General features: G+C 45.6%; 1 protein-coding gene across 1 annotated transcript; it reads right to left on the reverse strand.

Annotated features, from left to right (window-relative positions):
• Positions 1-4,610: 4,610 nt before the first annotated feature.
• Positions 4,611-12,556, reverse strand: arrdc3b (arrestin domain containing 3b). Its single transcript, XM_046375420.1, has 8 exons — positions 12,062-12,556; positions 9,316-9,397; positions 8,381-8,528; positions 7,719-7,821; positions 7,351-7,607; positions 6,722-6,869; positions 6,478-6,632; positions 4,611-5,795 (listed from the first exon to the last, which is right to left on the reverse strand). Exons 1-8 carry the CDS (start codon positions 12,339-12,341, stop codon positions 5,718-5,720), a joined length of 1,251 nt encoding a protein of 416 aa, XP_046231376.1. The 5' UTR covers positions 12,342-12,556; the 3' UTR covers positions 4,611-5,717.
• Between the last annotated feature and the right edge of the window lie 2,595 nt (positions 12,557-15,151).

Consider the following 15,151-nt stretch of genomic DNA (forward strand, 5'->3'; position numbering starts at 1 on the left):
AGCACCTTCAGCACCTTCAGCTCCTTCAGCTCCTGCAGCACCTTCAGCTCCTGCAGCACCTTCAGCACCTTCAGCTCCTTCAGCAGCGGCCTCAGTATGGCCACAGGTGTGTGACATCACAGCAGAAACACTCGGAGGGCTCGCGGTCTGCTGCGACTGTTCATCCTGCTGCTCCATATGAAGGATTCCTGGTTTGGTGAGACGTGTTGCGATCCAAACGCCTCCTGCAGTCTTGGCTCATGTGCGTACCTTCAGGAAACCAAAACATATTCCTTTTCCTTGATGAAATGAATCTTATCCTGCTGCAGCTTCATCGTGAACTGAGAGCACTTATCCAGTGAGCGACTGCTTTGTGAACAAAACAGACAACTTTGAACTGAGGAGGGCTTGATTTTATTTCCTGTCCATCGCGTCGTGTCTCCTTCCTTCACCGTGGTGACATCAGGAGCACAACTGCTTTGCTGTTCCAAAACTGCTGGTCTTGGAGGATCTGGATTTGGTGGTTGGTGAGTCTTGAACGTTGCCAAAAAGAGGATCTGAGGCAACTTTGACTCGTTTTCCAATAAAGGCAAGAAGATCAACAAGCAAAGCTCTCCGACCAGCAGATCACACACAACATTCCTCCATCTTTCCCTCAGCCTGGAGGTCTGATGATGAAGCTTCTCCTGTCAGAGTCCAGCTCGTTCATTTGTGTCGTTTGCTCTGTTAAATGTGAACATCCTCGCAGAAACAGAATGACTGCAAGCCTCTAACATCCTCACTTTCAACAGGTGTCCAATTAACAGTCTTTTCCATATTTTCATTTTGTGTTCATTCAGAATCTTGAGATAACTCTGTCATGAACTGGCACTTCCACTAAAACTGAAGTGAACGGAACTGAAGTTTGGCCTTGTTGTATCCCAGCTTATTGTGCAGCAATCAAAATCCACAATGAACAAAACGTGCAGATAAAAGTAGCAAAAACATCTTAATTATTGTCTGATCTTGGATTTCTCTCGGGATCAATGAAGATGAACTGGATCTGAATGGTCCAGTTCATCACAGCACACCCTGACGTCGGCTAACTGAAGCCGCTGACAGCTGAGATAAGATAAGATAAGAACGAGATGAAACCCTGACTGTCGGACTCCAACACAGCAGCAGCGTCACGTACCTGCCAGGTGAAGACTGAGCACCTGTGCCGGTCTGAGCCGCAGTCCACGCTGATCTTCAGTCCGTAATCCGAGGAGATCCAGTCTGTGCTGACGAAGCCTCCTTCGTTTTTACTTGTTGTTGTGGCCGTTTGTCCAGAAAAAACAACAAATTAAACGTTAACCCAAACGTAATCAAAAGTCCACTGATGCACCACGGGAACGTGGCGTAACGTCGTGTTTATTTCAAAACTAATAAAACAAAAGAACAAAGAAAATCATGGCTGCTGGCGCCTCCTTCGCACTGGTGAGAAACCATCGACCTGCCCAGGTGCATGCTGGTCCTGAGCGCGCCCACAGTGTCACCCAGTTAGCACCACGGTTAGCACGACATAAACCACAATATTCACTATGCTAATTTAAATATCCTAAACAAATAACTAATGAAGAATATGATTTAAAAAAATCAAATCTTAAATTAATCAAACAAAGTTACTCATAATGAGCTAACTTGTAAAGACTAACGTTACAAAAAGCTCCTGCGTTTGCTTTTTCACATTCAGCAGAACAAAGTGATTCTGAAACATAAAAATGAAAGTTTCTGAAACGTTTTGTTTTTGCAGGTGGAGTTCTGCTCAGTGAACTCAGTGTTAGCTGAACCGCGGCCACCAGGGGGCGCCGCAGGCTGCAGCAACTCCTGCATCACCCGTCAAAGTGAAGGAGAGCTGCTGCGGCACATCAGCCGGTCCACAGCCTGCATTACTAACTTAATGATGCATTCATGATCAATAAATCTGCCAGTTATTTTCTTTACTGATTAATTATTTAGGTCAAGCAAAAAGTTCCAGCATTTTGTTTCATCTGCCCAAAAACAGATTCAGTTTACTTTCTGTGAAAACAGCAGGTCCTCCTACCGGAGAAAAAATACGTTTAACTATTGATTGATTGCCAAAATAGTCATTTTTTCCTAATCAATTTACTGTTGGTCGTTGAATCGGAAGATTGTTTGATGTTAGGCACGTTGAAACTGTGCTTATGCTTATTAATTTGACAGTTTAAGCTAATGGATGATCGATGAGGTGATCGGGTTTGTTGCAGTGAACTCTGTCGCCACCTGCTGGTGAAGGGAAATTTCACTTTAAAGTCATTTAAATCAGTCAAAGACAAAGAAATTTGATTACTATTTTATTCTACATGATTGCATTTCATTTTCTGTCATTATTGTACATATGATGGCGTGTCTCCAATAACTTTAAAGTACCTAATTTAAACCAAACAGAGCAGACTGATTTGTTGTTTATACGTTTTCAAAACGTCCCCCCGCAGTACATTTTCATATTACGACATCTGCAAACTTTTGTCCATAAAAACCGCGCAGGATCTTTTTTATTATTTTTTAATTTTGCTGCTTGTTTTGTGGGTTTTAAAGCACAATCTTGTCTTAAATTGCGTGTCACAGCTGGGACGTGACTGCAGACAGCTCGTGTTTATTTCTGGCCGTCTGGGTAACGTCCACAGATTGTTGGCCGGCCGTCTGCAGATGAACAGGATGCCAAAATAAAGGGCGAAGGTTCCGGCAGTTTTGAGGCAGTCAGATGCAGTGAAACGGAGCGACCGCTCACGCCTGAACACGCGTGTTCGTGCGTGTTTACGTTTTACGCGCATGTGGTTTTGGTTAAATTTAAGCAGTTTCTTTTGGTATGCAAACAGCTGATCCACACTCAGCGCAGTCACCAAACCTGAGCTCGCTTTAGAAGTCGTCAAGGACACCCTGTGAACTGGCCCTCAGCCCACGTGCCTGTGGACCACCGTGTGTGTGTGTGTGTGTGTGATGCATGTGCAAACACTTGACCTACTCTGAGGTTGCACATGAGTTCAGTAAACATGACCTTTGTGTGTGTGTGTGTGTGTGTGTGTGTGTTAGCAACACCACAGTCTTTACTGTTTTGTGGTGATTCTTGAGGAGCTGATGTGTTCATCACTTTAATGCTGCAGCTGCTTTTAATCACATTAAACTTTACACACTGCTGCATAGTTCAGTCTACAGTAATACATCATCATGTCTGTGTTTTGGTTTAACAATCTTCATCTGCAAAGTAGCTGAGCTATGAAGCAAATGTGCCAGAGAAGACGTGTAAAGTAGCAGAAAATGGAAATACTACAGTACTTTCTAACACATGTGTTGTGTGTCTCCCGTCAGTCTTTCATAGCAGCAGTTCAAAAATCCAAGACAAAAAAAAAGAAATGTTTTTCTGTCTGCCTGCCTGCCTGTCTGTCTGTCTGTCTGTCTGTCTGTCTGTCTGTCTGCCTGCCTGCCTGTCTGTCTGTCTGCCTGCCTGTCTGCCTGCCTGTCTGTCTGCCTGCCTGTCTGTCTGCCTGCCTGTCTGTCTGTCTGTCTGTCTGTCTGTCTGTCTGTCTGTCTGTCTGCCTGCCTGTCTGTCTGTCTGTCTGTCTGTCTGTCTGTCTGCCTGTCTGTCTGCCTGCCTGTCTGCCTGCCTGTCTGTCTGCCTGCCTGCCTGTCTGCTGGTGCATGTTCTCTGTCTGTGCCTGTTGGTTGCCATCCAGTTCAAACCAGTTTCTCTTTATCAGCCGGAAAGACACAGCCTCTATAGCAGAAGCCAAAACATCATTCATGTGACCTCCCATCATTTGTGTGTGTGTGTGTGTGTGTGTGTGTGTGTGTGTCTTGGTATGTGAGAGCACTGTGTAATTATGATTCAAGGTAAAACTCAGAGCTAACGGGTGCGCAGAGCCCTTACAGTGTAAACATGATATGTTCTCCTTCAGCTCGACTCTGAACGCGTACGAGATAAGTTGATAAGTCATGAAGTCCTGGCTGTGGAGAGTCCACGACGTATCTCAGTCGAGCTCGCCTGCTTGCTTAAACATGCATGGAGAGGCTGGCGTGCGGTACTCAGATCCTCTGCGATAACTAACACTGATCAGGTTTCATTTTGATGTCAAATGTTTCTAAAAACACCTGAAAGTGTAAAGCACTTCTGAATGAGGCTTGCAGCTGCGATGTTCATCACATCCCACACTACCAGCATACACAACACCGACGATCGTATTCTCGTTGCAGTGCTTTGAACTAAACGCAAGTGCCGTCTTGTTAACACGCTCATAATAACCATGTTAACGTGTTCACGGTTTTTAAGTATAATTGTTACCATGTCCACTATCTTAGCTTGGACTGCTAGCATAACATTTGCTGTTTAGTAGTTCTGGAGACTGACTTTTGTGGACTTTTGTATGACTACTGTAGTTAGCATAGACCAGACCAGAAAAGTCAGTCACTACGTTATGTCTTTTTGCTAAGCTAAGCTAAGCTAATCCTTCTGTGACATGGATTTGGTCCAGAAGGCGGAAACTCTGCTAATTAGCACTAAACAGGAGGACGGCTGAGGCCAGACCGCCTGGCGGTGGTAATAAACACTAAGAAATACCAGAAGTGCTCATGAACACACCACAAGCATGTAATTATTCTATAAAATAAACCTTTTATTTTATCAAAAGTTGATCATGACAGTAGTAAGATCATGACAATAATATATAATGCACAGAAATGGAATAAACAGCAACAGAGTATATGAAAAACTAGTGCAAAAAAATCACAAATACAAAAATATATTGCACTTTGAAGTCTTAGGTGGAAGAAGTCATGTTTGAACAACATTCTCAATTTGATATATTCATCTGTAAACATTTATCGTTTATGCTTTGTCACTCTTTCAGCTTCTTAACATCCAAATCTACAGCGAGAAGCTTTAGCTCAGAAACCAACAGGCGACTTGCGGTACTTTATCTTGGTTGGTCGGAGTTGTGCTTTTTCTCTTGACCCTGTCTGGGTTTAAACCTGGTCATTTAAACCAACACGCACACGCACATGCGCGCACACACTCACACATTCACACACATTCACACATTCACACACTCTCACACACCATTTGAGCTTTGCTTTAAGTGCTTGAGGTGGTTGTTTATGTGACACATTTCTGCAGTTAATCATCGTTTTTCTGTCTCTGTTTTGCTTTGCAGAATGAAACGGTTTCCACCTGAAGTCTGGTCAGTGACAGCGATGGCCACAAGCTCTGCCTAGCTGGAGCTATGCTGGACAAATAGCTTTTGTCCTGTTTAAATGTGCCGTTAAAGAGTACAACATCATGTACGTCTGTGGACAGAATCTACTGGAGCATATAGGCCTGCAGCGACTTGCGTTATATAAAACCCACCAACAGAAAAACAGTAATTACGGTATGTGCAAAATGCCCTGCCAGGCAGGAGGAGGCGTCTTCTCACCACTCTCTTGTTTTCTGCCTCGTCAGAGTCGCACAGTGGTGTCACCGAGAACTTTTTTATTTGCCTCATCCTGAGCACAGGATATGGAGAATCCAGCATGGCTCGAAATCCCTGGTCCATATGTCAATGGTCACCGAATACTCTCTCAGCTGACTGTCCCGAGTCAGGGAGGCCATAGCCTTATTTATGGTGATATATAATCTGGTGAGAAGCTGGCTTGTGAGGGCCTGGAGCTGAAGGTGACGGGGGCTTGTTTGTTCAGAAGCCTTCTGAGCTCACGAGCACTCGTCAGCGAGAGGGACACGTGTCGGGTCTCCTGACGTCCGCGGCGCCGCACACCTGCACGGGGTCGGGGTAAGGGTCGACCTGGGGGGGGACACAGAGACAGAGCTGCATCTTGACCGACTGCTGATGGAGGCCTGATCACAATCAAAGTGCGACGAAAAGGTCAAGCTGGAAAAAGGGTAAAAATTGTTTGGTGTTCTGCCGTGATAGGTTAGAAGCAGGGACGACTTTCAGCTTATCACATCCCGTCTGATGAAAAGAGGAAAAGATTCTCGTGTCTCATGCCAGAAGCAGCTTAGCTTAGCTTAGCACACAGACTGGAAACAGGTCGTCTGGCTCTGCTCAGAAGTGCCTGCTAGCACCTGAAAACCTCACAGATCAACGTGTTATATCATGTCTCTTTATTTGGGCTGCACATTGTATCTGCTCTTATTGTATCCTAACTGCACACACACTCACACACCGTGTAGTCCTGCTCTCTTGGTCTCATGAAGAAGAGACTTCAACATGAGGGAATCTTGTGGGGACATAAATAAGTTTACTCAGTCACACTGTGGGGACTCGCCTTACGAGGACGTGCATTTTGTCTTGGTTTAATGTCAGCGTACAGTCAGGCTGAGATTAAGGTTCAGGTTAAGACTAGTAGTGGTTAGAGTGAGGCCAAGTCTGCAAGAAATAAATATAAGTCTATGTAATGTCCCCAGAAGAGATGGAAACACAATTCTGTGTGTGTGTGTGTGTGTGTGGGTGTGTGTGTGTGTACCTCAGAGTAGAGTGGTGGTGGCAGATATCTGAACTCTGTGATGTATGTTAGCAGAGATCCCTGGTCGCCCGTGTCCCCATCAGATCTATCACAGCCCTGCAGGCAGTCCCGCCTTTCGGACTCTGATATCGCCAGGTCGCTGTAACTCGGCGGCGCTGCAGTAAACAAACGAGTGTAAGAGAACTTTGTGTTCCATGCCAACATGTCAGAGGAGAACATGCATGCATGTGTTTACTGCGTGTACCCTCGAGTCTGTCCTGCAGCCAGCTCAGCGTGCTGCAGTTGCTGCTGATGCTGGAGGTGCGGGTGGTGCAGGAGTGGAGGGGGATGGTCCCAATCACCAAGGGCAACGACAGAGACAAATTCAAGCCGCCGGGAACGTCCACATACACCTGCCGGCGGAACAGAGAAGAAGAAAACTGAATATATAAGCAAATATTTCAGTCTCAACAGGAGCCAGTTCTACCTGTTCACATCAGCGAACTTCAGCTCCTGAGCTCACAGTGTTTTCATACATAAACCACCTGCAGCAGGCAGCGTTCAGCAACCAGCGTTCAGCAACCAACCCCAACGGCGACTTCAAGCCTCCGCCTGAACCACCCAAAACTCCATTAACCAGCGGTAATAATGTTAATGTCACGCTTTCACTGATCATATTTTTTATGTTCCTGTTTATTTCAGTGAAAGTTGAACCAGATTTTTATCAGCCGTTTCAGTGTGGGTTGGAGTGGATGTTATTTAAATATAAACAACTTTAATAACTGCTGCTTTATGTACATGCTGCTGGTAATGTATAAACCTTACAGTGTGATGGTGTATCTGAGGAGTTAGACTTAGCGGCTTTGAGCACGTGCGGAGACCTCCTGGACTCACCACGAGGGCGTACTCCACCCGGATGATGGGACAGTCCAGGATGGACGGGGACACCGGGGGGATCTTGAGCAGTTTGCCCTCCCAGCTCTGGCTCTTCCCCTGCGGCAGAGGGTCCCCTCTCAGGTTGGACACCAGCTGCTGGATCTGCTTGCCCTTTCCCTTGGCGAAGAAGGTCTGGGTCTGGTACAGAGCAGCCTTGGGCACCACGACTCGGGACGAACAGTTCTCCACCTCGGCGAAGATTTGGATCGACTCGCCTTGGAGAGAAGGAAGAAGAGATCAGTCTGTCAGACTGACAGAGAGGTGACATGAGTGAAAAAGTAAAGAAAGAGAAGAAGAACAAGAGCTGGAGTGTGAAGGGGGCTCACCTGGTGTGTAGCCCTTTCGCTCTATCTTGGCACTGAGGGAGATGGGGCCTGAAGCGCAGAACCAGCAGCACAGAGTCTTCTCCTTTGTACCAGCCTGAGGGGCCTGTTCACACACAAACATGTGCCTTCACACCTGGAGCATCCACTCCTGCCTCCTTAGACAAACAGCCCAACGCTTTGGCTAACATTCACCTTCTGAAGCGTGGAAACAGTTAGCCTGGCCCCCTGAAAGCGCGAGTTTGTCTAATTGGCCCAGCTTGTTTTCTCGCCGTCAAAACGGATCAATTGATCTTGTTACCACGAGGAAACAAAAAGCACATTTCTCATCATAACAAGATTTAACAAGATAATTGTGATATTTTGATGTTATGTATACACATTTTACACTGTATGCCTTTTTAATATCTCTTGCTGTCTAGTTAACCTCTGGCACCCAACTTAGTTCAACAAATCAAGTGTTTAAAATTTTTATTGTCTCTTTTGTGAAGTAACTGTACAAGACCTCATCTTCCTTGTGATAAGCCTGGCTGGCTGTTTCCACCTGTTTCCAGTCTTTATGCTAAGCTAAGCTAACCCGCGGGTTGCCGTGCTGGGAGAGCACTTGTACTCCAAAATGTCAAAGTGCCCCTTTAAAACCAAAGCAGCGTGTGCGGTTGGCCTACCAGCAGCAGCGGCGTGTTGATGTCGATGTGCTCAAACACAATGAACTCCTTCTTCACTCTGACGGGCAGCAGCCATGGACGGTGAAGTTCAGCTTTCACCCAGTACCTCACGCTGCCGTGCTTCCCCTCGAAGGAAGTGGCCAGAGCCCTGAGAGGCGAGACGAAGGGCAGCGCAAAACCAGAGAATTAGGAAGTGAGGGTGGCCTGGGTTCATGTGCTGAGGTACAAGTACTCAGAAGGGCAAAAGTACTCAGATCTTTTACTACAGCAATGCTAAAATACTCTGTTACCAGTAAACGTATTATATTATAATTTATATTATATTAATTTATATTATATTAATTTATATTATATTAATTTATATTATATTAATTTATATTATATTATGTACTCAAAGTATCAACAGTAACAGTCTTGTGCTGTAGTAAAATGTTTCCTGGGATGTTTGACTGCAGCTTAGTCCAGTGGTTCCCAACCAGAGGGGTCGGGCCCCTTCAAAGGGCCACCCCTTAAATCTGAGGGGTCCTCACATGATTGAGGGGAGTGTAGAGAGGAATAAAGTTCTGATACACACATTTATATTTAGGACTTTCCCAATCTTTGCTTCTTTTGTGACCTTTTTGGCTCTCAGGTTTCCTGCAGCACAAATTTCAAGCAAATTTCCAGAAAATCAGCTAAAGAAAATAAATAAATAAAGAGTCTTCCAGTCACTACACCCCTGCAGAAGAGCGACGAGCTCGAAGTCAAAAAAGGTTGAGAGCCATTGGTTTGATGTCTAACTCTGAGACACGTTTCCTGTTCTTATTGACACGTTTTCATGTGAAAAGTAAATTCAGTGGACAAAAGGTGCACCATTACTCTGACGTGTAGTGGAAGTACACAGTAACAAGAAACGGATATCCCCTATAAAAGAGTACTGGAGTAACTGCACTCACATGTGGGGCAGGTTGAAGCTGAAGGCGAACTCGTGCAGGCCGGCGTGCAGGACGGTCAGACCTTCCTCTGGACAGTCCTCATCTGAAACGCAACACCACACAAACCCTTCCATTACACGCTCGTCTTTAGCTGGAAACGTTTTGTCGTTTGTCGTCAGACCGGAGCTCCATCCATTAGTCGCTCGACAGGAAAAACAATCAGCGACGGTTTTCACCACCGACGGAGCGTTTAAGTCGTTCAGCCCCTCAAACGTGATGGTTTTCAGCTTTTTGTTTTGCATCACAGGAAGCTGAACATTTTGGGCTTTTGGACAGAGCGTGAAGACGCCATCTTGGACTGTGGACACTGGATGGACTTTTACTGAGAGAAGAATTGGCAGATTATCGATGAGGACAATAACCTTTGCTGAGTGTCTTTCAGACGTGTTGTACAGAAGCTGGTGCTGACTTGTCTTCTGATTCAGCCATGTTCACTTCCTCCTCATTCCTGACTTCAGTCAGGCTTTTGGAGAAGACAAACACGTTTTTATTTGTTCTTACAGGTTTATGTGTTGCTGACTCGGTGACCAAATGTTCAAAGTGAGTGAAAGTGCGCAGCGCTGGAGCTGCTGGGCAAACAAACACGCCCTGTGAGAGAAAGAACACGACCTCCGCTCACTTCCTCATTTCTTCTGTTATTGTTTGGATTTCAGTTCGTCTCTAAATGTCGACCCCGCTGAACCGCAGCTTCCTGCCACCTCAGCACTCGCTCGGCTTCAGCCCGCATCTCTGCTGCCCGTCTGTCTGCCCGTCTGTCTGCCTGTCTGTGTCTTCGTATGTGTTTGAGCTGTCATCAACAGCTTGTGTGTGTGTGTGTGTGTGTGTGTGTGTGCGTGCGCGCGCGTGCGCCTCGTCAAGTCACCGGCACCACAGAGCAAGCAGGAGTAGACCGGTATGAACCAGACTGAGCAGCTTCCTTCAGCTGGAAACTCCAACGCACGCATTACAACTCGGCTCCTCATTGGTGGAGACCGTGACATGAACGGCAGGCCGCGCTCTGATTGGTGCAGCCCCAGCAGGCCCCCGCCCACATTTGTACAGCCATGTGGTGTGTTGCATGAGCGGAGGGGGAGGAAGGGTGTCACACACTCACAGAGAAGCTGTGAACTCCAGGTAGACCCGAGACTCGCACGAAGACATGAATGAAATGAAAGATGGCGGAAGAAAAGCTCACAGTCAGACAGGACTGTGTCGCTCGAACATCAAACACAGGAAGTGACCAAATACGTGCATCCTGTCTGGACACAGACAGCACTGATGGAAGTCGATAAAAACAAACGAAAATCTCCTTTTCCGAGCTGCTCCTGAGCGTCCCGTCGAATCACGTGACTTTTGTCAGGTTTTGCTCAGTTTAATGAAACCGTAAACGTTTCGTCGTCGGTTTGTGAGCTCGGGAATGAACTTCCTGTGAAGCAGATGAGTTTGATAAAACTTTTCTGTCACGTCAGGACTGCTGGGCGTCACCCAGTCACTCAGTCTCGTCAGCAGACTGAGTCTTCTAACGTTTTCAGAAGGAAACACGTGTCGGATCGAACTGTGATCGATTCTGCAGATTTGATTCGCTGACATTAAGACAACTTGTTGGGGTTTAGAACTTCACTGATGGTTGCTTCATCAGTGTGGCTCTTGTGATGTCATGATAGTGAGAAATAAAAACTTTCAGTTTGAGCTGTGCACCTGATGTTGAATAAATTCATCAGCTCGTCGCCTCCTCCTGACCTTTGACCCCCGACATGAACACACGAACAGGATGCGGACGTCAGAAACAAGCTGGTGACCTCCTTCTTCATGATGATGATGATGATGATGACATGATGTGTCCGAAACGACAGTAAACAACAACAATCAGTTCTCCAGGCCTGGTTTGAAAAACTGGAGCAAATGAATTTATTTAATTTAAATAAACTAATGAATACTGTTATATGTCGCTACTACATACACTAACACTTCAACATTCATTCATGTTATCGGCAGTCAGACCCAGATGGACGGACTGAGTGGGTCTCAGATCAGTCTGAGTCCACTTTGAGACGATCCAGGTGATCCAGTCTGAGGTGAGCAGAGACGCAACAGATCGCTGAGCTTCATTTACATCCAACTGTTTGTCCACTCATCTGCATCACGTTTTACATCTCTCTCTCTCTCACACACACACACACACAGAGTCAGTCAGACGGGTCCTCCCCTCGCCTCCTCCCCTCGCCTCCCCCCTCTCCTCCCTCCTCTCTGGCAGTTTCTGAACAGGTTTGAACCGCTTCTAACAAAGGGAGTTGCCTGCGCTCGCCTGCTTCAGGATGTCATCAGTAAAAACGTCCATTTCCCCTCAGTTTGCCTGCATGTCGCACCAAACACCAGAAACGCGTCGTTTGGTTTCGCTTTTCCTCGGTTTGCTCGAAGAGTTTCCCAGGCGGATCGTAACTTTTCTGGTGCTGCAGCAGGCGTCGGGATGCGGACTCGCGCTGACAGCCTGCGGCGACCAGCTGTTGCATCAGCACCACTGATGGGCGGCGGGCTTCGGCTGCAGCCTCGTCCGTCAGCAAAGTTTTCTGCCACATCAAAACACTCACGAGCTGCTGTCAAAAGTTTGCGGAGCTCAGCGCACCGCATCAGCACCAACAGGCGCACACACAGACAGACAGACAGACAGACAGACAGACAGACAGACAGGCGCACACACAGACAGACGGACGGACGGACGGGGGCTCACCTCTCTCCTCTCCGATCAGGGTGTCGTAGTGGTGCAGGTACTCCACCTCCTCCGTGTAGTTCTGAGTGTACGCCGTGTTGGCTCCGGCGTTCCTCGACTCGGTCCAGCGGACCTTGGCGACTCCCCTGGCGGTTATGTCCAGACTCTTGACCCGCACATCCCCGGTGACCTCCACCACCACCCGCCCTGACACCAGCTCCCCCCCGGAGAACACCGGCAGGTTGTTCTCATTCAAACTGTCAAAGTAGATCGCCAGGGCCCTCACTTTGCCCAGAACCATGACGGCAAAGAAAGACAAACCAGGACGAACAGAAACAAGAAGGAGTCTGTGGAGGACAAGCTGTGAGTGCGCTTAGCTCCGGGCTCCCAGCGCAGAGCCGGGTCCGCGGCTCCGATGGGTCATCTGGCTGAGGCACTCAGCTGATGGGCCGCTCCAGCTCCGCTCGGCTCCGCTCGGCTCCCGTCGGTCTCTCTCTGGTCTCTCTGCTGCCGCTACCTCCAGCAGCCCCGCTCTTAAAGCCTCTGCGCGCAAAAATAACCTCACTGAGCATGTGCGCACAGACCGGCCGGCCTGCTCACACACACACACACACACACACACACACACACACACACACACACACACACACACATAACGCACTTAGAGACAAACAGAGACACAGGCGGGACATGTCTCCACTGTCTGAAGGACTTCATACCGGCGCAGTGTAACTGAGTAGTACATTTACTCTTCTGAGGTACTTGAGTATTTTCATATCTTTACAAACACTTTCAGATGATTGAAGCCGTTCAGAGGAGCAGCCACACGTTTCTACAGGATCCAAATCACTGAAAACAACTTTATTAATACTGTTTGAATATAGTGTGAAACCACTTTTGGTTTCAGCTGTACTGAGATGTGAAAATCAGATAAATGTGATGAGATGAAAAGTAAAATAATTCCCTGTGAGGAAACAGGAAGCGGCTTGAAAAGATCAGAATCAGCTTTGTTGGCCAAGTCCGTGTGACCATACAAGGAGTTTGACTCCGGATTGTTCTCTCACCTGTGCACCATACAAAATCACAAAAAAGAAAATAATAATAAAAATAAAGTATTTACAAAAAGAAAAAACAAGATATGTACATGATAAGATAACAGAAGTAGGAAGAAAAGTACGAGTACGTGAAAGTTACGTCATGTACGTCATTAGATTCAGATTATTGCTGCAAAATCAACTTGACTAATAAATTATGATGTGTTACTGCAAATTAATCACACAACAGCTGGAACATGATGAATGGATGAAATGCAATAATATAAATTATTACTCTGAAATTCTATAAATAACTCATCATTGTAATTAATGTTGACTTATGAAAAATATTCAGTCATTTTCCAGCTTCTCAAATGTAAGACTTTTCAGAATGAAAACTCCACCTCAGAAACAGGCAACATTACGGTTAGAAATGAAAACAACATCAAACATCGTGGTATTTTATGTCTTTTATTCCGTTTACATGTTAACAACGTCCCACTTTGACTTTTTATATTTTTGATTATTGTTGTTATCAAACATCGTGGTATTTTATGTCTTTTATTCCTTTTTACATGTTAACAACGTCCCACTTTGACTTTATATATTTTTGATTATTGTTATTATTTCTAGTTTTTAAGGCGGACGGACTACTGAAAGCTTATTCACGTGTGTTTGAAAATGTGTCTCTCTGTAAACGTGTTGAAATCAGCAGATCCTGTGAGAACCAAAAAATCTGTTAATTTAATTCAAATCACAGACATCAGTGACAACATAAAGCGAGTAACTGACTGCTCGCCACGTCCCGCCTCCTTTAGCTACTGACGCTAACGTGGCTGCTGGTGTCAGAGACAACAAGTGGACAAAGACAGTCTGTCACTGAGGAGGTTCAGACTGCAGGTAGCAAGCTAGTTAGCTCAGGATGCTAATGTTAGCAGCTTACGTTAGAGGAGACGAACGTACAGTTTAATCCATAGCCTACGTTAGCTTTAGCTCGTATGTTGTTGGCTGTGATGGCTAAAAAGACAAAAACCTGTCGTACACAGAGCGTCTGATGAAGTTCAAAATGTGAACGAGCTCAAACACCTGACACACCTGAGTGGACAGTCACTGTGTGGGGGAGGAGCTAAGGAGTCCAACAGTAACAAAACACTCCTCCTGACGCAGTATTCATTTAACTGACTAAAACAAAAGTGCAAATACCTCAGCACAAACTCAAGTCCTGCATTCAAACATTACTTCCGTAAAAGTACGTAAAGTATACTTAAAGAACTCAAAGTAAAAGTACTCACAATGCAGTAAACTGTTCCCTCTCAGTGTAAATATTGTCGAGTAAAAAGCCTCTGAGATGTAGTGGAGTATAAAGTAAAATACTGAGAAAACTGGCATCAATCCTCTCATCAAACTCTCTGCAAAGAAAGAAATACTTTCAGATAAAAAGAGAGAAACAAATGATCAGAAGTATAAGGAATGAAAACAGAAACTATGCAAGAGGAGCTGAACTCAAAATTACAAGGAAAGCTTTTACACACAAACCATAAAATGATTATACCATGATAATATAGTATAAAGTGGTTTATATAAGGTGAAATGAAGTACTACAATGTAGTACAGCAATATACCATGGAGTATAAAATACGAGTAAATAAAAATGTGGTGTGTGGAGAATAATTAGTGAAGTTAGGAAGTGATTTAAGTGTACAACGCCCCCTGCTGGCCGAAGCTGAGCAGCACAACATGTAGGCCGAGAGCAGAAAAACAAGACGAACAGTGTTCATGTATCAGAGAAACCTTTTTAAGTAAACCAAGAAACCAACAGGAAATGTCTGAATAGATTTTATTTACTCTCCCTCCTTTGGCCTTTAAACACTGATCAGGCTCAGTTTTCAAGAGCACATTTCCCCTCATGTTGTACAACATTTCCTCATAAAAATGTTGTAAAATAACCTTTGTTGTTCGCTTTCTTTTCCAGCTAACGGTGCTTCTCATTTGCTGTGGCTGTAACTTCCAGGAGAGTGAGAGAGTGAGGAAGGAAGTCGTGAAAGAAAACATAAACATTAAGACATCTGTGAACATT

The sequence above is a fragment of the Scatophagus argus genome, chromosome 20, assembly GCF_020382885.2.
Source record: "Scatophagus argus isolate fScaArg1 chromosome 20, fScaArg1.pri, whole genome shotgun sequence".
In the NCBI taxonomy this organism is placed as follows: Eukaryota; Metazoa; Chordata; class Actinopteri; family Scatophagidae; genus Scatophagus; species Scatophagus argus.